The sequence below is a fragment of the Nelumbo nucifera genome, chromosome 6 (assembly GCF_055504915.1).
Source record: "Nelumbo nucifera cultivar China Antique chromosome 6, China Antique-T2T, whole genome shotgun sequence".
NCBI lineage: Eukaryota > Viridiplantae > Streptophyta > Magnoliopsida > Proteales > Nelumbonaceae > Nelumbo > Nelumbo nucifera.
In genome coordinates this window covers 58387518-58410829 of record NC_142654.1, presented here as the reverse complement: position 1 = coordinate 58410829, position 23312 = coordinate 58387518, and the positions used below count along the sequence as shown (strand labels likewise).

The 23312-nt window shown below is 39.3% G+C and overlaps 1 protein-coding gene across 7 annotated transcripts in view; it reads left to right on the top strand.

Annotated features, from left to right (window-relative positions):
* The first annotated feature begins 1750 nt into the window (after positions 1–1750).
* LOC104601948 (serine/threonine protein phosphatase 2A 55 kDa regulatory subunit B beta isoform-like) overlaps positions 1751–23312 on the top strand; it is a 98558-nt gene continuing 76996 nt past the window's right edge. For 2 of the 7 annotated variants that reach the window (XM_010265466.3, XM_010265464.3), the window contains exons 1-4: positions 1753–2116; positions 11100–11203; positions 11286–11381; positions 11484–11603. In XM_010265466.3, coding sequence (XP_010263768.1) covers positions 1981–2116; positions 11100–11203; positions 11286–11381; positions 11484–11603 — 456 coding nt within the window. In that variant the 5' untranslated portion in view covers positions 1753–1980. Of the gene's footprint in view, positions 2117–2844; positions 2955–11099; positions 11204–11285; positions 11382–11483; positions 11604–23312 lie in introns of all 7 variants that reach the window. The other 5 variants (XM_010265468.3, XM_010265465.3, XM_088889521.1 and 2 more) reach the window with 4 other exon arrangements.

Here is a 23312-nt window from a genome sequence, read left to right as displayed (position 1 = left end):
TTTTGGAAAGATCTTCTAGTAGTTCTGACCGTTAAAAAATGTATTGAGCTTTTGCATGAAGATCTGAGTAACCCTAAGTTAGTTTGGCTACTGTACACCTTTTCGTATGAGAATAAAGTGAGAAAGACACCAAAACCTCCAAAATGGGTTAAATCTATTATGAATCAAATGGAAAAAGACTGGTGCGATCTGTTCGACTTATAAAGAGCCGAAAGACTGTGTGAAAAGACAAAGCAAACAGGACCTAAGTTTTTCTTTTTTATTTTTTTCATGGCAATACACAATGGGGTAGCCCATCGCCCTCCCTCAATCCCCAACCCTGGTGGCGGCGGGATTTGATCTTAGGTCTCTATTCCAACGAGTGAGAGAACCTATCAATAACTGAGTAGTTGGTTATAAGCTCAAGTTGATTTTTCCCAAAGTTGGCTCGTAATAGTAATAACAAAGAGATGGAAAGAGAAGTAATGTACGTTAGGGGAAGGAAGTCTATTGTTTTCTTTTTGATAGATAAGTAATGCTATTGTTAGGGTATGACATATAGTGCGGATCAAAAATCAATTGCCATTTTATTTAGGCCATGTATCCCTTCATGAGTGATTGACTGCCTCATTTCTATGTGATAAGCGTTCTTTTATTGTAGAATGCACCATTACTAATTAAGCGTGGGAAGTTTGGAAATATTGGTGTGTTTTAACCTTAGATTGTAAGCTATTATTGTCCATTAATAACTGACTGAATGATCATCTCATGTCCCCATTTTCGTTTCTAAGTTTGGGTTGAAAGGACAGAAAGAGAGATGTCCCAAACTCTTTAAGATGTGTTATCATAGAAGGAAAAAAATCATCTGAATTTGAGTTGGGGTGTCAATGGACTGGATTTGAGTTAGATTCATCTCAATCAAAATCAGTTTGAATGGATTAGATGGATCAATAATGTAAGATTTGAATCAATCTAGACTTAATAGTCCAAAGTATTTATTAAATTGGATTGAACCTGATCCATTTGTGATAGATTTAAACCGAACTGGGTTAAATTGAATCAATATCCAATCCATTAACATAAGATAAAAGTACAAGTGTCAATTGCCCAAGTTTGGATTGGACCCAATTTAAATTAAAACTAATTTTAACATTTTAGATGATCCAAACTTCTAAAGTATTCATCGGATTGGATTGGACCTGATCTATTTGTAATGGGTTCATACTAGACCGGGTTAGATTAGACCAATATCCAATCCATTGACAACCCTAGTAGCACAATAATTAAGCGTTTAAATTTGTAGAGTACTTATATTTTGTATTATTTTGTATATAATTACACTATATATTTGTTCCAAACTGAGTCTTAAGTTTTGGGGCTCCAAATTGAGCTTGGGTTGAGGCTTTGGGGTAATCTAAGCCTGGCTTGACCCAACATTTCACAACAAAATATAGGGACCCACTCCATTTCCTTTAGAATTTAAGAATGGCGTGCAGTCATGGACTATGGGTTGGACATTCCACCTTGTATTCATGGTTTTCACTTTTCACCAATGATGGAATTAGTGGCATAAGGTTTTTAGTTTTCCAAATTTAGGATACTTATGTTAGACACGTGGCAAGCTGTTGGAGGGGATCTCGATTTGGAGACTTCTTTTTATACTCCAACTTACTTTGCCACGTGGAAGATTCCCAAGTCGTCTAGGGAAGCTCACTAAACGACAGGAGTGGCAAACCCGCTTCCATGAATTCAGTTCCCCCATTATACCTCTTTTTTCCGCTATATCATTGTCTTCGTCTTCCACTCTCTTTCCTAAACCAGTGTTCTCTGCGCAGACACACTGAGAAAGAGAGAGAGAACAAATATTGGGATATTTGTATTACTATGTAGCTGCATTTTGGTATGAATGCGGCGACGTTGGAATGTTGAGGGTGGGTTCCGTTTATTGTTGAAGAAAATTCCGATGGCTTCCCTTTCCTGAATCTGATCGGTGACGTCGGAATGTTGAGGGTGGGTTCTAATTTATTTTTGAAGATGATCCCTCATGGGAATGGAATAGTGGGGGCCCCGCCTCCCCTTGAATGGAAATTCTCTCAGGTTTTTGGAGAGCGAGCGGCCGGGGAAGAAGTTCAGGAAGGTACGTCGACATTCCTTTTTATTGCTTTTTCTGTTCTTAGCTGATTTTCCTTGATGGGTGTATTTGTTTCTCAAAATTTGATGTGTACATAAGATGGTTTTCACATTTAATAAGAATCGTCTTTTGCCTCTACTGTGTAATCCATTTCTTTTTCCTTTGTTTTTTCGTTATTTTACCTCGTGATTCTTTTTATCCTGAGAGTTTATGTAGCCGGAGGAGGTTTTATGTTTCAGGCTTGTTGATGTGTACTGTTGGAGTATACATCGGGAATTCGTGGTATTTTTCTTCTGACTTGCTGTGTTTGTTCCGAGATCTGCTGAGTAATTTGATATGGAGATTTTCTGTTGGAATTCTTTTATTTAAGTTCATTATATGCTTCATATAATTGATACTATTTTCACATTGCTTAATAGAATTGATACTATTTTCTCATCAACGTATTTGTTTGGGGCACAACTTTTATAGAGGTGATCAAGAGGTCTAATATTATTCAGTTTTTCATTTTTCTGTTGTTTTATGACTATTCTGATAAGCCAGTTTGAATATTGTCCTGGGAGTTCTGAATCACTGTGACATTCTTTTTTATATTTAGGCTGGGCAATATATCATTTGACGGGTAGTATGTCATGTCTCTATCAATCTGTATGAATGTCTCCAGCAATTTCTGATTCATGTTTTGGTCTAATTGAGCTGACGACTATGGCTTTCATCAATGTTTATGACTGCAGATTGGGAAGGGATGGCTTCAAAGGCTGCCGATGCTTTTAAATAATTATTTTGTTAATGCTTAATTGCATTGGGGAGCATAACTACTTAAACTGTACGAAAAATGGTGAAGGTGAAAATATAAAATTATAATTTATTTAAAAGAAAGGGAGTGTTGTTCAAAGATGCAAGTTTTTAATGTGCATTGGAGTACATTCTTCTGCTCAGGTTAATATACTTAGTCAGTCAGTAGCCATCATGATCTATAGAGCGGTCTAAGATCATGGTAGATATCTATTGCTCACTGTGTATTTGTTTTTGTGCATAACTGGTACCTTTTTTGGTGATTGAAATCCTCATTAGTTCTTTCCCCTTTTGATTTAGTAGGCTATTCATTTATTCTTTTCTCTAGAGAAAAACGAAAATGAAAACACAAGAGGATAGAATTTTTGCTACATTCTGGAAAGCTCAAGAGGAATCCTCTTTTGAAGCATTGTGTAAAGTTTCTCTTTATCTCAAATTCCTGGGTGCTTGCAACCAGGTAATATAGAGGATTATCTTATGGAAACATGCAAAAGAAACCTTGTGGATATTTTCAGGTTACATCCTGGGTGGCTTCCTAACCAAATCTATTGGAAGTCTCTTTTGGTCCTTTAAGGGTCCTATTTGCTGATGTCACCTCTAACAAGGCTGAGGTAATTGCCCTTCTTACCTTAGTTTAAATAGCAAAACGATTCAGACCTTCTTCTTTAGCTCTTAGGGGGATTTGGTCAACACAATTAAATGGAGTAGTTGGTAGTGGCCTGCCGTTTGAATGAAATTAGAGAAATACTTGCCTCATTTCTTGTCCAAAATATGTGGATTTAAGGGATCATAATTCGATAGCAGATGGCCTTGTAAGAGCTGGAATGGGGTGGGAGGAAGGATTTGTATACTGACAATTATATACCTTCTTAATTTCTTGCATACGATGGATGAAGCTCACTTCTTTTCTGTGTATCAACCATACACCCTCTCATGTACAAATATCTCCTTTTTTATAATGAATAAATGTAAATCTACTTTATTGTATCAATTCACCTCATACTTTATTGTATCAACCATACATTAATTCAACTCATCCTTAATCCCAACTATTTGGGGTCACCTATACAATCCTGTTCCACCATTGTGCTCTATCTTTTTTTTTTTTTGATCAATAACACTTTCATTAATTCATTAATAGAAGATTTACAAAAGGAAGACAAACACGCTTATCTTCCAAGAGCAACAAAGAACCTCAAGAAAAGGAAAAAAAGAAAAAGAAAAGAAAGAAAGAAAGAAAACACACTACAGTTACAGCTTGGCCCAAAAAAGTGAGTCCCTTTCTGCCCCTTGTTTAGCTAAACCGTCAGCTAGGGAATTAGCCGACCATTGTGCTCTATCAAGATCCATGTTTCCTGTCAAATTGTAAGTCCTTAAATAATTTTTTACCACTTCAGACCAAATTTTCTTGGGTCTTCTCTTGCTCTTTTAGAGCCTTCTTCTTGCACCAAGTCACTCTTAATTGGTATGGTCATTGGTTGTCTATGCACATGACCAGACTATCTCATTCAACTTCCCCTCATCTTGTTGCTATTTAGATCTACTCCTAAGTCTTATCTAATGCATTTATTTCAGAATTCAGATTATGTCCTTTCTATTCTTGCTACTTGTCCATCTCAACATCTGCAACTTAGCTACACTCATTTTTATTAAACATGTTGTTTCTCAATAATGTTTATTGCGAGATACCTTATAATGTTATTTTTCACTTCAATAATGCTGTGAATATAGAATGAAACTGTATTGACTGTTAATTCTAGTTCAAACCTAAAATCACCCAGGACTTGTATCATATAAACATAGGCATGGATGTAGAAGTCAGGATCTAGTGAGCATAGAATGCTGAATTTGTGAGCTGAAGAAATGGGTTTTGGATTTTTGCTAAGTGTCAACCATAACCACCACACAAGTTATATTTTGTGAATTGGAATTCATGCCACCTTTGGAGAGGGCATATGTGAAAATGTTAGCTTTCTTACTTGAGAATTTACAATTAGAAAAAGATAAGATTTTGTAATGTATATTGGATAGTTTATTTCAAGCAAGTAAGAAAAAGAAAGACTAGGAAATACAAAAATGTTGAACAAAAATCTCTAGGTTGTCAGATTATGTCTTTGGCACTTATCTATTTAGAAGAGTCTGTTGACAGTTGTTTTCTGTACTCAGGTTTAGTACCACAAGGGTACTGTTGTAATTTCTCCCATTTTTATATTGTACGACTGGGCCAGTATAAATAATATCTCTTAGATTCGCCCCCAGTATTCTAGAGGGTTATCAGTCCACTCGACTCTCCTCTCTCCTCTCCTCTCCTCTCCTCTCCTCTCTTCTCTTTGCTCTTGCTCAACATGGTATCAGAGCAAGTCGTCCAGGTCTGAAGGGTGGTGTCAAGCAAACCTGCTGTTCAATGTCGTGCAGATGGTCTCTCCATCTCCCAGAGCTGCATCCCTCGAAATGCTAAGCTGTTGTATTCAGTTCGACCTAGAAGTTATAGAGACTTTTCATCTCCCAGAGCTGTCTCCATCGAACTGCTAATCTGGTGTACTCAGTTCGACCCAGAAGTTACACAGACTTTTCATCTTCCAGCCCAGAAGTTGTACCCCTTGTCTGCTCGACTGTAGAGAGGCTATCATTTGAGGTTCGTAGAGGGAGTTCTGGTTTACAGAGAGACTATCATCTGAAGTTAAAAGAGGTACTGGTCATCTACTGTTCGGCTGCCCTACTGATTGACTGTTCAGCCGATTGATGGACTGTTGTTGATTGACTATATTCCTTAACAAAGCAGCTGTATTCAGCTGCTTTTTTTTTGGTATTATGGACTGTTGATGTCCTGAAGCTGATATTGTATTAATCTTATTGATTGACTGTTCGGCTACCCTGTTGATCTCATTGACTGGTTGGCTATCAGGCCTACTGATTAGGTGTGTGGTAAACTTCACCCTCTTTTTTTCACTCTGTTGGGAGGTCATATGACTTCTGTTCAATTGTAGGTCATTCAGACCTAGTGATGTACTGCAACTGCAGTGTTTCTTTTTGATTCCTACAAAATCGTAGGTCATACAGACCTGTTCCTGTACTGCAACAGCAGTGTTCAGACTTTGCTCTCAGTGAAACCGTAGGTTAGGACTTGTTCCAGTACTGTAGCAGGAGTGTTCAGACTTTGCTCCCAGTGAAACCGTAGGTTAGAAGGACCTGTTTCTGCAATAGCCTTATACGACAATACTCATTTAGTTGCTGATTCCGATATCATGGGCAGTGAAGATTCAGCCACATCTGGAGTTTCCTCAATGCTGAATGGAATGGGTGGGGGTGACCTATCCTTTCCTATTGCTGCTGTCCCTCTTGATGGTTTAAATTACCTAGAGTGGTCAAGAGGGATCAAATTATACATCACTGCAAGGGGGAAGATAGGCTATATTAATGGGAGGATCAAAGAACCATCCTCTGGGAATGCTGAATATGATAGATGGAATCAGGAGAACAGTATGGTTATGTCTTGGCTCTTGGTCTCCATACAACCTCAAATAAGGAAGAATTTCATGTGGGCTGGAACTGCAAATGAAATCTGGGAACAAGCAAGATCTACATATTCAGAATTGCGACACTATGCCAAAATCTATCAATTGCAGGCAGCATCATCTACTTGTAGACAGGGGGAGAGGTGTTTATCAGTTTATTACTCTGACTTGACCTCTGTCTAGAAGGAGTTGGATCATTACCAGAGTGTGGATTGGAAGTGTGATGAGGATGCCAAAATGTACAAGCAACTTGTCTCCCAGCAAAGGGTGTTTGCCTTTTTACATGGTCTAAATCCTATGTATGAATCTATCAGGGTTCAGATTCTCAGCTCTAAGGATCTCCCATTAGTTCAGGAAGTCTATGCTTTTGTACAATTTGAAGAAAGTAGAAGAAATTTGATGAACAGCCCTGGTGGGGATGCAGTTGTGTTGGTAGCAAAATGGGGTGTCTCTACTGGTGTGGGATCTTCTTCTAGGAAAGGAGATCTCCAGAAAAAAACAGAAGATAAGGACAAATTGTGGTGCACTCATTGCCAGAAACCCCGACACACCAAAGATACTTGTTGGGATTTTCATGGAAACCAAAATGGGCTCAAGATCTGACTAAGAAGCAAGGTTCAGAGGTGAATAAGAGGTCCAGACAGCAAGGTACAAAGAAACATCACATGGCCAACATGGTTACTCGGGAGAATCAGCCTCCCATTTCTATTGTGACTCAAACACATCTCACTGGATCTGACCCGAGGGAGGATATTATGAATTCCTTCCGTGACCATTTAGAGCTCTATGGTAGAGCAATTCGTCAGATGGATGCTCCTCCCTCAATCTCATTTGCATCTATGTCAGGTAACCCTGCCACAGCTTTCCATGTTGCTTCTCACACCCCTGACTCTCCATGGATCATTGATTCTGGAGCGTCAAAACACATGACTGGTACGTCCTCTTACTTTTAAACCTATCACCCTCTTTTTGGAAGAGACAAGGTGAGATTAGCCGATGGATCATACACTTCCATAGCTGGTCAAGGAACTCTCTTTCTTCCTCTTGGTCTTACCCTTTCTGATGTCCTTCATGTTCCAAAATTTCCCATTAATTTGTTCTCTGTTAGTAGTGTTACTAATTCCTTGAATTGCTCAATGACTTTTTTCCCTTCTCATTGTGTGATTCAGGATCTGGCCTCAGGGAGGACGATTGGTAGGGGACGTATGGTTGATGGACTTTACATGCTGGAGAATAAGGCTGGTCTTCATGTTACAAAGTCTATGAGTCAGTCCTGTAAGAAGAAAGTCTATTTATGGCATTGTTGTCTTGGTCATTTGTCTTTTGAGTCTTTGAAAGTTGTATTCCTAGAACTGTTTAAGTCAATGCCTATTTCTGATTTTTCTTATCAAACGTGTCAGTTAAGTAAACATTGTAGAACTCATTTTCTTCAAAGAAATAGTAAATCTAAATCTCCTTTTCACATTGTTCATTCTGATGTATGGGGCCTTGTTACTTTACCATCTGAGAGTGGCTACAAGTATTTCATTACCCTCATTGATGATTATTCTAGATATACTTGGGTATACCCGATGCGAACCAAGGAAGAAGTACCAAAAATCATTCAAGATTTCCAGCGGATGGTCTTCACTCAATTTCAAGCTGAAATTCAAAATTTTCAATCAGACAATGCAAAAGAATTTTTTCATAGTGACCTCACGGAGTTTTTTGCTTCGCGTGGTTCCCTTCACCGTAGCTCTTGTGCCCGCATGCCACAACAAAATGGTGTGGCCGAACGGAAGAACCGGCATCTCCTTGAAGTGGCTCGGGGTTTACTTCTTCATATGAATGTTCCCAAACGTTTTTGGCTTGAAGCTGTTCTTTGTTCCACTTACCTTATAAACCGTATGCCCTCTCGTTGGTTAGAGTACAAAGCCCCACATCAACTTCTCTTTCCTAAGGCTCCTCTTCTTTCTATTCCTCCTCGTGTCTTTGGTTGTCAGTGTTTTGTCCAAAATCTGTCTCCCACCCGTGGGAAATTGGATTCTCGTGCTATCTCTTGCATATTTCTTGGTTACTCTTCACTCAAAAGGAATACCGTTATTTTGATCCTGTTTCTCGGAAATTCTATGTCTCCATGAATGTTTCTTTCTTTGAAGATGAGCCTTTCTTTCCTGTTTCTCCTCAGGGGGAGTGTAGGCATGAGGACTCCCACCCGTGGTAAATTGGATTCTCGTGCTATCTCTTGCATATTTCTTGGTTACTCTTCACTCAAAAGGAATACCGTTATTTTGATCTGTTTCTCGGAAATTCTATGTCTCCATGGATGTTTCTTTCTTTGAAGATGAGCCTTTCTTTCCTGTTTCTCCTCAGGGGGAGTGTAGGCATGAGGAGAAACTGGTTCAGCTCCCCTCTCTCTCTGACCCTCCGCCTTTTCGTGTTTTTTCTCGTCGTCGCAAAGGCCAACCAAATTCAAGAGCTGTGGAGAGTCCGGAAGCTGTACCTCCAGTGCCACTAGACTCCTCGGGGGAGGATCATACTCACTCAGGTATTTTGGCTCCCAATGATGTCCTTGAATCTATTGAAAATGATTCCTCTACTGCTAATGATCTTGACCGTCTTATTGCTCACAGGAAGGGTGTTAGATTGTGCACCACTAAACATCCCATTTCCAACTTTGTTTCCTATGAGAACATTTCACCCTCATTTCGTGCTTTCCTTACCTCTATTGATAGTGCCCCTATCCCTAAGAATGTGATAGAAGCTCTTTCAGTTCCTGAATGGACAAATGCCATGAAGGAAGAAATTAATGCCCTTCACAAAAATGGCACATGGGAACTTGTTGATCTTCCTAAGGGAAAGGTTCCAGTGGGATGTAAATGGGTGTTTATAGTCAAGCATAAGGCTGATGGAACAGTGGAAGGGTATAAAGCTCGCTTAGTGGAAAAGGGATTTACTCAAATGTATGGAGTTGATTATGCAGAAACTTTTGCCCCTGTTGCCAAGATGAACTCCATTAGAGTCATTTTCTCTCTTGCGGATAATCTGGATTGGGATCTACACTAGCTTGACATCAAGAATGCATTCTTGAATGGTGACCTTGAAGAGGAAGTTTACATGATTCAACCTCCTGGTTTTCTGGCTCAAGGCAATGAACATAAAGTGTGCAAGTTGAAAAAGTCCTTATATGGGCTGAAACAATCACCAAGAGCTTGGTTCAGCAGATTCCATGTGGTAGTTCAACAGAAAGGATACAGGCAATGTCAATCAGATCACACACTGTTTGTGAAAAGAGGAGAAGGTAAAATTGCTGCTCAAATTGTATATGTGGATGACATAATTGTTACTAGTGACTGGGAGGATGAAATTCAGAGGTTGAAGTTTTTTCTTGCCACTCAGTTTGAAGTGAAGGATCTAGGACCTGCCAGGTACTTCCTTGGAATTGAAGTCGCCCGATCAAAGAAGGATATCTTCATTTCTCAAAGGAAATATGTCATAGATTTACTTCAGGACATTGGGAAGATGGGGGTGAAGCCAGTTGACTCTCCCATTGACCCCAACCATAAATTAGGTGACAGCCGTGGTGAACCTCTCAAGGATGTGAAACAGTTTCAGAAGCTTGTAGGGAGATTGTTATACCTTTCTATGACTCGCCCAGACATTGCATATGCTGTTGGTGTCCTCAGTCAGTTCATGCATGCTCGTAGGTCCTCTCATCTTGAAGCAGCAGAGAGAATCCTCCGATATCTAAAGAAGTATCCGGGTACTAGCTTGTTATTTCAAAAGCACGGACATTTAAAAGTTGAAGTTTATACAGATGCAGATTGGGCTAGATCCCAAAGTGACAGAAAATCTACCAGTGGCTACTGCACCTTTATAGGAGGGAACCTTGTTACATGGAGGAGTAAAAAGCAAAATGTGGTGGCTAGATCCAGTGCTGAAGCTGAATATCGTGCTATGGCCCACGGGGTTGCTGAAGGCATGTGGATAAAGAATTTGTTGGGTGAGTTGGGTTTCCCGGTGGACAAACCTATAACTCTATTCTGTGATAACAAAGCAGCTATAAGCATTGTTGCCAATCCGATGCTACATGATAGAACAAAACACATCGAATTTGACAAGCATTTTATCAGAGAGAAAGTTATCATAGGCGAAGTGTGTACTCCCTATGTCAAATTCTGAGAGCCAACTTGCAGACATCTTTACAAAGGGTTTAAACCATTCCAGACATCATGATCTTTGTGACAAGTTGGGCATGATTGATATCTATGCTCCAACTTGAGGGGGAGTGTTGACAGTTGTTTTGTGTACTCAGGTTTAGTACCGCAAGGGTACTGTTGTAATTTCTCCCATTTTTATATTGTATGACTGGGCCAGTATAAATAATATCTCTTACACTCGCCCTCAGTATTCTGGAGGGTTTTCAGTCCACTCGACTCTCCTCTCCTCTCCTCTCTTCTCTTGCTCTTGCTCAACAGAGTCCATGCAAGGGGTTTTGCTTATATGTTGCTAATCCGTTCTATGATTGATACCATTTCTTTTAATTGTTTCATCTTTGGTTTCATTGTTCAATGTCAAACTGAGACTCATATAAACTCTAGTTCTGGTAGTATAATATCTTATGCCCTTTTATATATATATATAATATAATATATTATAATATAATATCTTATGCCTTTTACCTTCTATATCATTTGCAGTTGATATTATATCTGCTATTGAATTTGACAAAAGTGGTGAGCATCTTGCAACTGGAGATCGTGGAGGCCGGGTTGTTCTGTTCGAAAGGACAGATGGAAAAGATGTAAGGTTGCCTATTTCTTTGATAGTCTGGTTTTAATTATTTGAAATATGGTTAGTTTCAGTTTAGAAATTGCTCAATGCAGCATGCCTTCAGAAAGGACAAAGAAAAGATGGACCATGCCATTGCTTGGCATCCTGAATTTCGATACAAGACAGAGTTCCAGAGTCATGAACCTGAGGTATTTCATGTGGATTGCTGCTCTTTTGCTTGATGATTAAAAATATGGCTGACTCTATTACCTATATACATTAATTATTATCTTAATTACATTTTTCATTAGTTTGACTACCTCAAAAGCTTGGAAATAGAGGAGAAAATTAATAAAGTACGGTGGTGTCAAACAGCCAATGGTGCTCTTTTCCTCCTATCAACCAATGACAAAACTATAAAGTATTGGAAGGTTAGTGAGATGTGTCTACTTTTCTTTTGAAATGTAGTTTGTTTTTTATCCTACTGATGTAGTTTCTTTCGTGACTATTCTTTATTGTTATTTTGTTTTGTACTGTTTTGAAGTGAGTTCCATCAGAATCTGGCAAAGAGACCTTTTGCCTTGACACAATCTACTAATATACTATACTAGACTTTTTTTTTTTGATAAATGATATAGACTTGTTTATAACCAATTTTGTAAAGCAGCAATGGTGAATGCTCATTTTTTAATTGATTGATGAGTTATTGTAGGAAAAAATAATGATATATAGGAAAAGGTAATTGACTAAGAGTTTGGTCAAAAGACTGGAAGAGAGCACAAAAATTGGAAGTGTTAACAGACAAAGAAACTTGTATGGTAGAATCTCAACTGTTTTTATCGTGGGAAGTCTGGTGTAGATAAAGGCATCATATGGAAAAGCATGTTTAAGCATTTTTGCATCCTTTATGCATGTCATAGGCTCATAGTTGGGACCATGCATTTTTGTATATGGGTTCAATCCCATTTACACATTAATGCAATGTTGCTGACCCCAAATTGTGGGACAAGGCTTTGTTTAGAGGATGTGATTGCTAGGCATGGTAACATGGTGATATATATGGATTTTCTTGTTTATTATTAGTATTTACGGAATTTTGGTTGCTGAATTTTTATCCTTGTGTGTTCTTGACAATAAATCTGATTGAAAAATATAGAAGAAGAGAGGAGAAGAGAAGAAAAGAGAAGAGGAGAAGAAGAGAAGAGAGAAAGGAAGAAGAAGGATTAGAGGCCAATAGAACAGTACTGGCGGTGCTAGTTTCTATTATAATATATAGGGTGGCAGAAAATAAAAGGGGAAAAGACACTTGTGCCCCTGCTGTATTTTAAATACAATAATAGAAGAAAAAATGCTTTAACCAACCAAACAGGCCCTAACAAAATAAATTAAATTATTTCAACACTCCCCCTCAAGTTAGAGCATAGATGTCAATCATGCCCAACTTGTCACACAAATCATTATGCCACACATGATGAAGACCTTTGGTGAAGATGTCTGCAAGTTGTTCTTCAGAGCTGACATATGGGGTGCACACTTCTCCATTCACAAGTTTTTCTCTAATAAAATGATTGTCCACTTCAATGTGTTTTGTCCTATCATGGAGAACTGGGTTGCTAACTACAAAACCCAGTTCACCTAACAAATTTCTTATCCACAAGATTTCAGCAACCCCATGAGACATAACTCTATATTTTGCTTCAACACTAGATCTAGCCACCACACTTTGCTTCTTACTTCTCCGTGTGACTAGGATTACTAGGTTTCCTCCTACAAAGGCATAATACCCACTAGTAGACTTTTGGTCATTAACTGCCCCTGCCCAATCAACATCAATATATACTTCCACATTTAAATGTCCATGTTTTTGGAACAACAAACCAGCTCCAGGAAACTTTTTTAGGTATCTAAGGATCCTCTCTGTATCTTTAAGGTGAGTTGTCCTAGGATTGTGCATGAACTGACCAAGGACACCCACTGTATAAGCAATATCAGGCCTGGTCATAGACAAATACAAGAGTCTCCCTACAAGTCTCTGAAACTTCTTCACATCTTTCAAGAACTCTCCTTGACTGTCTCCCAGTTGATGGTTAGGTTCAATTGGTGAGTCAATTGGTCTCACTCTTAGTTTTCCTATATTTTCTAGTAGATCTAGTACATATTTCTGTTGGGAAATAAAGATGCCCTTGTGAGAGCGGGCAACTTCATTCCCAAGAAAATACCGTAAGGGACCTAGATCTTTCACCTCAAATTGAGTGGCTAAGAATTTTTTTAGTCTGTATTTCAGCGTCCCAATCTCCTGTGATCACTATGTCATCCACATACACAACTGGAGCTGCAATTTTCCCTTCACCTTTCTTCACAAATAGGGTGTGGTCTGACTGGCATTGTTTGAATCCCATCTGTTGAACCGCTAAGTGGAGCTTACTGAACCAGGCCCGAAGTGATTGTTTCAGCCCATATAAAGATTTTTTTAACCTGCACACATTCTATTCATTGCCTTTGGCACAAAAACCTGGAGGTTGGGTCATGTACACTTCCTCTTCTAGGTCACCATTCAAGAAAGCATTTTTGATGTCCAATTGGTGAAGTTCCCAGTCAAGATTTGCTACCAATGAAAGAAGAATCCTGATAGAGTTCATCTTTGCTACTGGAGCAAAAGTCTCTGCATAGTCCACTCCATATACCTATGTAAAACCTTTTGCCACCAATCTAGCCTTGTACCTTTCAACAGTTCTATCAGCCTTGTGTTTCACTATGAACACCCACTTGCAACCCATTGGTTCATTCCCTTTAGGAAAATCCACCAACTCCCAAGTGCCATTTTTGTGTAATGCATCAATTTCTTCCTTCATTGCATCTGTCTATTCAGGTTTGGATAAAGCTTCTGCCACATTCTTAGGAACAAGGATACTATCAAAAGAAGAGAAGAATGCATGATATGAAGGTGAAATATGGCCATATGACACAAAGTGAGAGATAGGATGATTTGTGGTACAAGATCTAACACCCTTTCTGTTGGGATTCTTTGCTGTAAATTAGCTATAAATTACAAATCAGGTGTAATTAGCTATATAATTGTTTCCTTATTTAGAATAGATTAGGCAAGATTTTCTCTTTTAAAATAGGAAACAAGTCCTAACGTTTAGGACTCCAATTGTATATAAAAACATGTTTTGCTGGAATAGAACAAACAGGTCATTCAAACCTAATTATTCACATGGTATCAGAGCAACCCTAGACGCCTCCTGTTCTTCCCACAGCCGTCCTAGGTCAGTTCTCTTTCAACTGCTTTTCCAGCAGCATTCTACACTGCTTATTCCGGCAGTATTCATCAGCCATCCTAGCCTTTATCTCATTCCCGGCAGCAACATCAAATACCATCCATGACAAACACCCACGAATCTTCAATTGAAACTCCAAAATCCTCCTCCTCAAAAGTCGAAACTGTTATGTTCAACAGCAATGGTGGAGAATTTACAAACTACATCCACACCCATCACCATCTACAAATTGAATGGCCGAAACTACATCCAATGGTCTCAATCCTTCATGTTTCATGTCCGCAGCAAGGAGAAAGAAGATTATCTCATCGGAAATATCACCAAACCAGATGAAAAAGATGCTGGTTATCAGATTTGGAAGAGAGATAACAACCAAGTTATGTCTTGGCTAGTGAATTCCATGGAGCCACACATAGGAGAAAATTTTCTCCTATATGAAACAACTGCAGAGATCTAGGAGGCTGCAAAAGACACTTATTCTCACAAAGACAACACCTCTGAACCGGTGACAATTGAGGGCGTCTTGCATGATCTCTGACAAGGTGATTTATCTGTGACCGAGTATTACAACAAACTCCATCAAAGCTGGCAGCAACTGGACGCTTTTGAAAAATATTCTTGGGATACTACCGCTGATCTCAAACAATACAAGAAGATAATTGAGAATAAGTGGGTCTACAAGTTTTGCTTGGGACTAAATTCAAGTCTTGATGCTGTAAGAGGAAGGATATTTAGCACAAAACCGCTGCCAAGCTTACGTGAAGCATTCTTTGAGGTCCGAAGGGAAGAGAGTAGACGCCATTTGATGCTGGGGATGGAAAAATCAGCTGGTGGTGGTAAGTCATCAGCCTTGGCTGCCCGAAACCAGCAGCAGCCACGCAAAGGGGGAAGGCCATGGTGTGAACATTGCCGCCGCCCTGGTCATACCAAAGAAACCTGCTGGAAACTCCATGGAAAACCTGCTGATTGGAAGCCAAAGACAGCAGCAGAGAAGGAAATTCGAGGCAACATGGCTGGCAGTTCAGAGCAACTTGCAAATTTTAGCAAAGAGGAACTTGATGGACTGAGAAGGCTGCTGCAATCACAGCAAAATCCACCAGTTGTTGGGTCAGGTTCCATAGCTCAAAAAGGTAACTTTCTTAAGGCTTTGACTGTAAAACAAGAGCACTATAAACCTTGGATTGTAGACTCTGGTGCTTTCGATCACATGACAGGAGATAAGTGAGTTTTCCACACATATTCTCCTTGTAATGAAACTCTCACAGTTAGAATTGCAGATGGTTCTTTGGCAAAAGTTGAAGGAACTGGTTCGGTTGTGGTATCCAGGGACAACACTCAAATTTGTTCTATATGTTCCTAATCTAGACTGCAACCTACTCTCCATAAATAAAATTACCCAAGATCTTAACTGTATAGCTAATTTTTCTCCTTATGTCTGTGAATTTCAGGATTTGACTTCTGTAAGACAATCTCATCTAGGAGTGAGTAAACCTATTTCTTGTCACGATAATTCTTGTGTGTCTGTTAGTGAGTTGAAAAGTGAGAGTGAGAGGTTGGTGATGGTGTGGCATTACAGGTTAGGTCACCCAAGTTTTATGTACTTATCCAAACTTTTCCCAAGTTTATTTAGAAATAAAAGTGGTAGTTCTTTTCAGTGTGAAATTTGCCAATTTGCAAAACACTCTCGCATTTCATACCCAATTCAGCCATACAAAGCATTGAAACCTTTTTCTATGATCCACAGTGATGTTTGGGGTCCATTTCAAGTTCCAAATGTCACAGGAGCTCTGTGGTTCATCTCTTTCGTAGATGATCACACACGACTCACATGGATTTTTCTCATGAAAAATAAATCAGAAATTCCTCAAATATTTAAGAATTTCAAAACAATGATTAAAAATCAATTTCAAACTTCTATTCAAATACTTAGAACTGACAATGGAAGAGAGTTTTTTAACTCTAATCTTGGCTCATATCTATTAACTGAGGGAATCATACACCAAAGTTCCTGTGTAGATACCCCTCAGCAAAATGGTATAGCCGAGAGAAAGAATAGACACCTTCTGGACATTGCCAGGTCTCTGTTATTTTCATCCAATGTTCCAAAACATTTTTGGGGCGAGGCTATACTTACAGCAGCATACCTAATCAATCGACTTCCATCCAAAGTACTAGATTTTTCCACTCCAAATCAAGTATTTTTACAACACTTTCCTCAAAGTCGGATGATTTCCTCTCTTCTGCTAAAAATATTTGGGTGTACTGTGTTTGTGCATATCCATCAACAACATCGAACCAAGCTTGACTCTCGATCCACCAAATGTATCTTTATAGGGTACTCTCCCAACCAAAAGGGTTACAAATGCTTTTGTCCTAACAACCAAAAGTTTTATCACACCATGGATGTCACATTTTTTGAAACCAAACCCTATTACCCCAAAACTGATATTCAGGGGGAGAGTTCTAGTCAAAGTCAACCACAAGAATATAAGTTTTTCTTGGATAGCATAGATTGCACACTAGAAACATCGGAAACACCTGAAACACCTTCTCCAAGTGTCCAAATTGAACCTGAACCGAAACCAACTGATTCTGAATTTCTCGAGATTTGCACACCAGAAACACCTTCTCCAAGTGTCCAAATTGAATCTGAACCGAAACCAATTGATTCTGAATTTCCCGAGATAATTGTCTATCACAGAAAAAGGGGAGAACCGAAGGAATCAGAGGCTCTAGCAGATTCACAGATACTGCCAGCATCTGAACCTGAGGTAAAAATCCCTACATCTGACTTACAGACTGTGGAGGAAAATTTTGCAGGTACTAGTTTAAGTGATCATGATAATTCCGATGAGAACCTACCCATTGCACTCAGGAAAGGGGTGAGAGAATGCAGAAGTAGGCCATTGTACCCTATTGGCAACTATGTGAATTATGAGGGACTATCTTCATCTTACCAAGCATTCACCAGCAAAATCAATTCTATCTCCATTCTTGATTTAATCCAAGAAGCCGTGGCTATCCCAGAATGGAAGAAGGCAGTTAATGAAGAAGTTAATGCTCTAGTGAAGAATGGTACTTGGGAAATTACTGATTTGCCTCATGGAAAAATGTGATTGGGTGCAAGTGGATCTTCACTGTAAAAACAAAGGCAGATGGTAGTATTGAGAGATACAAGGCTCGGTTGGTAGCTAAGGGATTTACTCAATCCTATGGCATAGATTATGAGGAGACCTTTGCTCCGGTTGCAAAACTCAACACTATTCGGATACTTCTCTCTCTTGCAACAAATTTGGATTGGCCCCTCCATCAACTAGATGTCAAGAATGCGTTCTTGAATGGGAATCTAGAAGAGGAGGTTTATATGGACATTCCCCAAGGACTACAGAACTCATCAAACATCAACAAAGTTTGTAGACTAAAGAAGTCACTTTATGGTCTCAAACAATCACCCTGAGCTTGGTTTGAGAGATTTACCTGAGTTATGAAGAGTAATGGGTATATACAGGGACAATCTGATCATACAATGTTTGTCAAACATTCTTCAGAAGGACTGATTTCTGCGTTGATTGTCTATGTTGATGATATTGTTCTAACAGGGGGTTATGTTGAGGAGTTTCCAAGAGTCAAAGAATTTCTTACTAGAGAGTTTGAAATCAAGGACCTAGGTAAACTCACATACTTCTTGGGAATGGAAGTGGCTAGGTCTAAGCGGGGCATTGCAGTTTCTCAAAGAAAGTATGTACTGGATCTTCTTAAAGAAACAGGTATGCTTGGGTGTAAACCTGCAGAGACACCTATGGACTACACTACCAAACTTGGTTCAAATAAAGAAAGTGCTCTTGTAGATAAGGGAAGATATCAAAGGCTTGTAGGGAAGTTGATCTATCTCTCACATACTAGGCCTGACATAGCATTCTCAGTAAGTGTTGTTAGTCAGTTCATGAACAACCCTACTGAAGAACACATGACAGTAGTGTACAAAATCTTGAGATACTTGAAAATGACTCCAGGAAAGGGACTGTTATTCAGAAAAAACTCAAGTAGGGAAGTGGAATTGTATTTTGATGCAGACTAGGCAGGCTCAATCGCAGATAGACGATCCACTTCTGGATATTGTACCTATGTTTGGGGAAATTTGACAACATGGAGAAGTAAAAAGCAAGCTGTGGTGGCTAGGAGTAGTGCAGAAGTGGAATTTCGAGCTATGGCTCATGGTATTTGTGAAGGAATTTGGGTGAAAAGAGTATTAGCCAAATTGAAGATACCTTCTGAGGGAACAATCCAGCTACTGTGTGATAGTCAATCTGCCATCAATATTGCTAAAAATCCAGTTCATCATGACCGAACCAAGCATGTGGAAATAGATCGGCATTTTATCAGAGAAAAGATAGAAGGGAAAGTAATCAAGCCTGTTTACATTCCTTCTAATCTTCAGACTGCCGATATCCTAACTAAAGCACTTCCAAGGGCGCATTTTGAAGATCTTAGTTGCAAGATGGGTATGATAAATATTTACAACCTAGCTTGAGGGGGAGTGTTGGGATTCTTTGCTGTAAATTAGCTATAAATTAGGCTACAAATCAGGTGTAATTAGCTATATAATTGTTTCCTTATTTAGAATAGATTAGGCAAGATTTTCTCTTTTAAAATAGGAAACAAGTCCTAACGTTAGGACTCCAATTGTATATAAAAACATGTTCTGCTGGAATAGAACAAACAAGTCATTCAAACCTAATTATTCACACTTTCTATTAGCAATAGGAACATCAAGATCATTAATGACAGGGGAATCAACATTTAGAGGAACAAGCATATCAATCGGAGCAAGTGTACCTGGCTGATGAGAAGGATCAACCTCCGGTGAAGCCGATGATGTTGGTTGCATAGTGTTAGGTTCCACCGCTCTTGAACTCTGCTGGCTTTTGTGGTGGCGAAGAAAGACACGAAATGGAGGAGGATCAGGTAGAGGAGGTAGTTGAGTCTGAGTCAGTTTCTCCTCAACCCTACTGTCCCCCTGAGGAGAAACTGAGAAGAATGGTTGATGCTCAAAAAAGGATACGTCGATGGGAGCATAATAACGATACCCCTTTTGAGATAAAGGGTAACCAAGGAAAACACAAGGAATAGAACGAGGATCAAGTTTACCCCGAGTAGGGGACAAGTTATGAACAAAGCAATGACACCCAAAAACATGCATTGGAATGGGGGACAACGGAGCTATAGGAAACAAAAGCTGATGTGGGGCCTTATACTCTAGTAACCGAGATGGCATACGGTTGATGATGTACGCAGCACACGGAACAGCATCCATCCAAAAACGTTTCGGAACATTCATATGGATTAACAAGCCACGAGCTACTTCGAGAAGATGACGGTTTTTTCTTTCAGCAACACCGTTTTGTTGGGGTGTCCTAGCACAAGAGCTTCGTTGAAGCGATCCACTCTAAGCAAAGAATTCCGGGAGATCACTATGGAAGTATTCCTTTGCATTGTCTAACTGGAAAATATGAATTTTAATTTGGAACTGAGTGAACACCATGCGTTGAAAGTCTTTCACAATTTTAGGCACTTCATCTCTAGACCGCATAGGGTAAACCCAGGTGTATCTAGAGTAATCATCGATTAAGGTAATGAAGTACTTATATCCAGCCTCAATAGGTAGAGTAACAGGGCCCCAAATATCAGAATAAACAATATGAAATGGAATTTCAGATCTTTTATTTCTCAAAGGAAAAGAGTTTCTACAATGTTTACTCAATTGACATGTTTGACACTGCAACTGACTCACTGACAAAGACTCAAACAACTTTGGAAACATAACTTCTAATGACTCAAAAGAAAGACGACCAAGATGACTATGCTATAAATAGGCTCGACTCTCACTAGACGAACTCAAGGACTCTGTAGCCACAAGACCAACTTTATTCTCCAACACGTAGAGACCATCCACCATGCTTTCTCTACCAATCGTCTTCCTCGAGGCCAAACCCTGAAACACACATGAAGACGGAAAGAAGCTAACTGTACATTTCAAGGAATGAGTAATACTACTAATGGAAAGCAAATCTATAGGTAATTTAGGAACATGCAATACATTAGAAAGGGTAAGGCCGAGTGGGAGAGATATGGTTCCTTGGTCGGCTATGGTGGAGAAAGAACCATAAGCTAGTCTCACCTTATCTCTCCCAGAGAGAAGGTTGTATGCCTGAAATAAATTTGACTTACCGGTCATGTGGTTTGAGTCTCCAGAGTCAATTACCCAGGGAGAGTCAGAGGTATGAGATGACACATGGAAGGCAGTGATAGTGTTACTTGATGTAGACGCGAAAGAGGTAGGAGTAGGACCAGAATCCATCTGGTGGAGAGTCCTACCATATAACTCCAAATGGTCACAGAAGGAGTTTATGATCTCTTCCTTAGGGTTAGAACTGGGATGCCTTTCCTGAGTAACCATGGGACTAGTCTCTTGAAATTCCATATTAGTTGAGTTATACTTTTTCTGATTCTGCTGACTTGGTTTGTTGCCCTGATCAGTTGTTGACTTCTTACCCAAATCCTGTGCCCATTTAGGTTTTCCATGGAGATCCCAACATGTATCTCTGGTGTGTCTTGTCTTCTGGCAGTGAATGCACCAAAGCTTACTCTTATCATCTGTTCTCTTCTGAGAGTCACCCTTCTTAAAACCACCTCTGACGTTAGTATCTGAACTTCCCCGGACAGCTAGGGCAACTAGCTCCCTCTTTGTACAATTCATCACACTTATTCTACCATCTTCGGACTGAACTAAGGCATAAACCTCCTGAACTGATGGCAAGTCTTTACTTCCTAAGATTTGCACCCTGATGGACTCATATGAAGGTTTAGCTCCAAGAAAAAGACAAATACCCGTTGCTGAGATACAAGTGACTTGTATGCCTTTGCATTTTCATCACACTTCCAATTTACATTCTGATAGTGATCAAGTTCTTTCCATATCGATGTCAGATCTGAATAGTACACCGAGAGACTCCTTTCCCCCTGCTTGCAAGTAGAGGATTCAGTTTGTAGTTGATATATCTTGGCATAGTGTCTCTGCTCTGAATAGGTGGACTTTGCTTGTTCCCATATTTCACAAGCAGTTTTAGCCCACATAAATGTCTTTTCTTACTTGTGGCAGCATGGAAACCAAGAGCCATGGCATCACCATACTATTTTCTTAGTTCCACCTATCATATTCAGCACTTCCGTTCTTTGGTTCCTTCACTTTTTCATTGATGTATCCTATTTTCCCCCTAGCAGTGATGTAGAGTTTTATTCCCCTAGACCATTCAAAGTAATTCAGACCATCAAAGGGAATAACAGCGATGGGGAAACTCATATCCATTCCCCCACTTACTCCATTCTGATTTCCTGAAACCCCTGAAGTAGCAGAATTCTCAAACGACATGGTCAACACAGAATTTTTTATCTAAACTCTTAACTTAGGATCCCTCCTTATATCAGAATAAGAAGCTCCACACACAACAAGTGACCAGTCCACACACACTTCAGTTTTGGACTTAATCTGAGCACAAGAACAGCACCAATTTTCCAGACAAAACAGTATGACAAAACTGATTTTCAGACCTGTATGGAATAACAGTTCTTGCCTACTAGTTTTCCAGCAGGTCTACAAGCATTAATCACTAAGAGGTATCCTCACATGAAATCAAGCCAACAAGCAGAGAAAACAGGTCATCTGTGACCTACAGCCACCTTATCACAGGTATAGGATCACACGATCCAAAACAAAGGGAGGTATAAACTTCACAAGGGTCTGCCGACATTCAGTGGTTCAGTTTCATTCATTTTCCTCTTGGTACACGACCAAGGAAAGAAAAAAAAGGAAAAAAAATAAGGCTGTACCAGTTGCAGATCTGATTTGATCAACCCAGATTTAATCCTCTGTTCCGCCCCGGATTCAGCAACTTGGAGAAGAAACTTGAACGCCCAGATTCAATGGCCTTGCTCTGATACTATCTTGACAATAAATCCGATTGAAAATTTGATCAAAAAAATAAATCCGATTGAAAAATACAGAAGAGAGGAGAAGAGAAGAAAAGAGGAGGAGAAGAGAAGAGAGAAAGGAAGAAGGATTAGAGGCCAATAGAACAGTACTGGCGGCGCCAACTTCTATTATAATATATAGGGCGACAGAAAATAAAAGGGGAAAAGACCCTTGTGCCCCTGCTGTAAGTAAAGTACAATAACAGAAGAAAAAACGCTTTAACCAACCAAACAGACCCTAACAAATAAATTAAATCATTTCAAGATGTATCATAATGGGGATCGGTCCTTTGGAAGGAGAGTTAGAGGATTATTCTTGGAGTTTGGGATGTAACATTTTGGAATGTTTGCTTAAGTACCAGTCTCTTCTTTGGAGGCAATTCTAGGTTCATTGAGTTTATCCAGAAAACTTGCTGCTTTGAAGAAAAATGCTACAGCTCCCTTGGAGGCAAGATCATATTAATTAAACACATTCTTTTCAATCTGCTAATTTATTTGTTCTCCATTTTCAGGTCAACTACTAGGGTAGTCAAGAGAATATAAAGAATAAGTAGGAACCCTTTGTGGGAGCCAATTACCAAAAATAATACTACCTTATAATTCAGAGGCATTTGTTAAAAGAAATGAAGATGGAAGGTTGGTATTAGAAGGATGAGTGATAAAATACGTCTCTCCTTGAAAAATGGTGGTGGAAAGTGGAATTTTTTTTACATAGACTTATCAGAAAAAAAAAAAAACAGACGAAGAAAGAAAGAAAGAAAATTACAGTGAGTTTTTGGCATTCAGTCTAGAGAAGAAAATATGGTATTATTGCTAACGGATGGGATACTA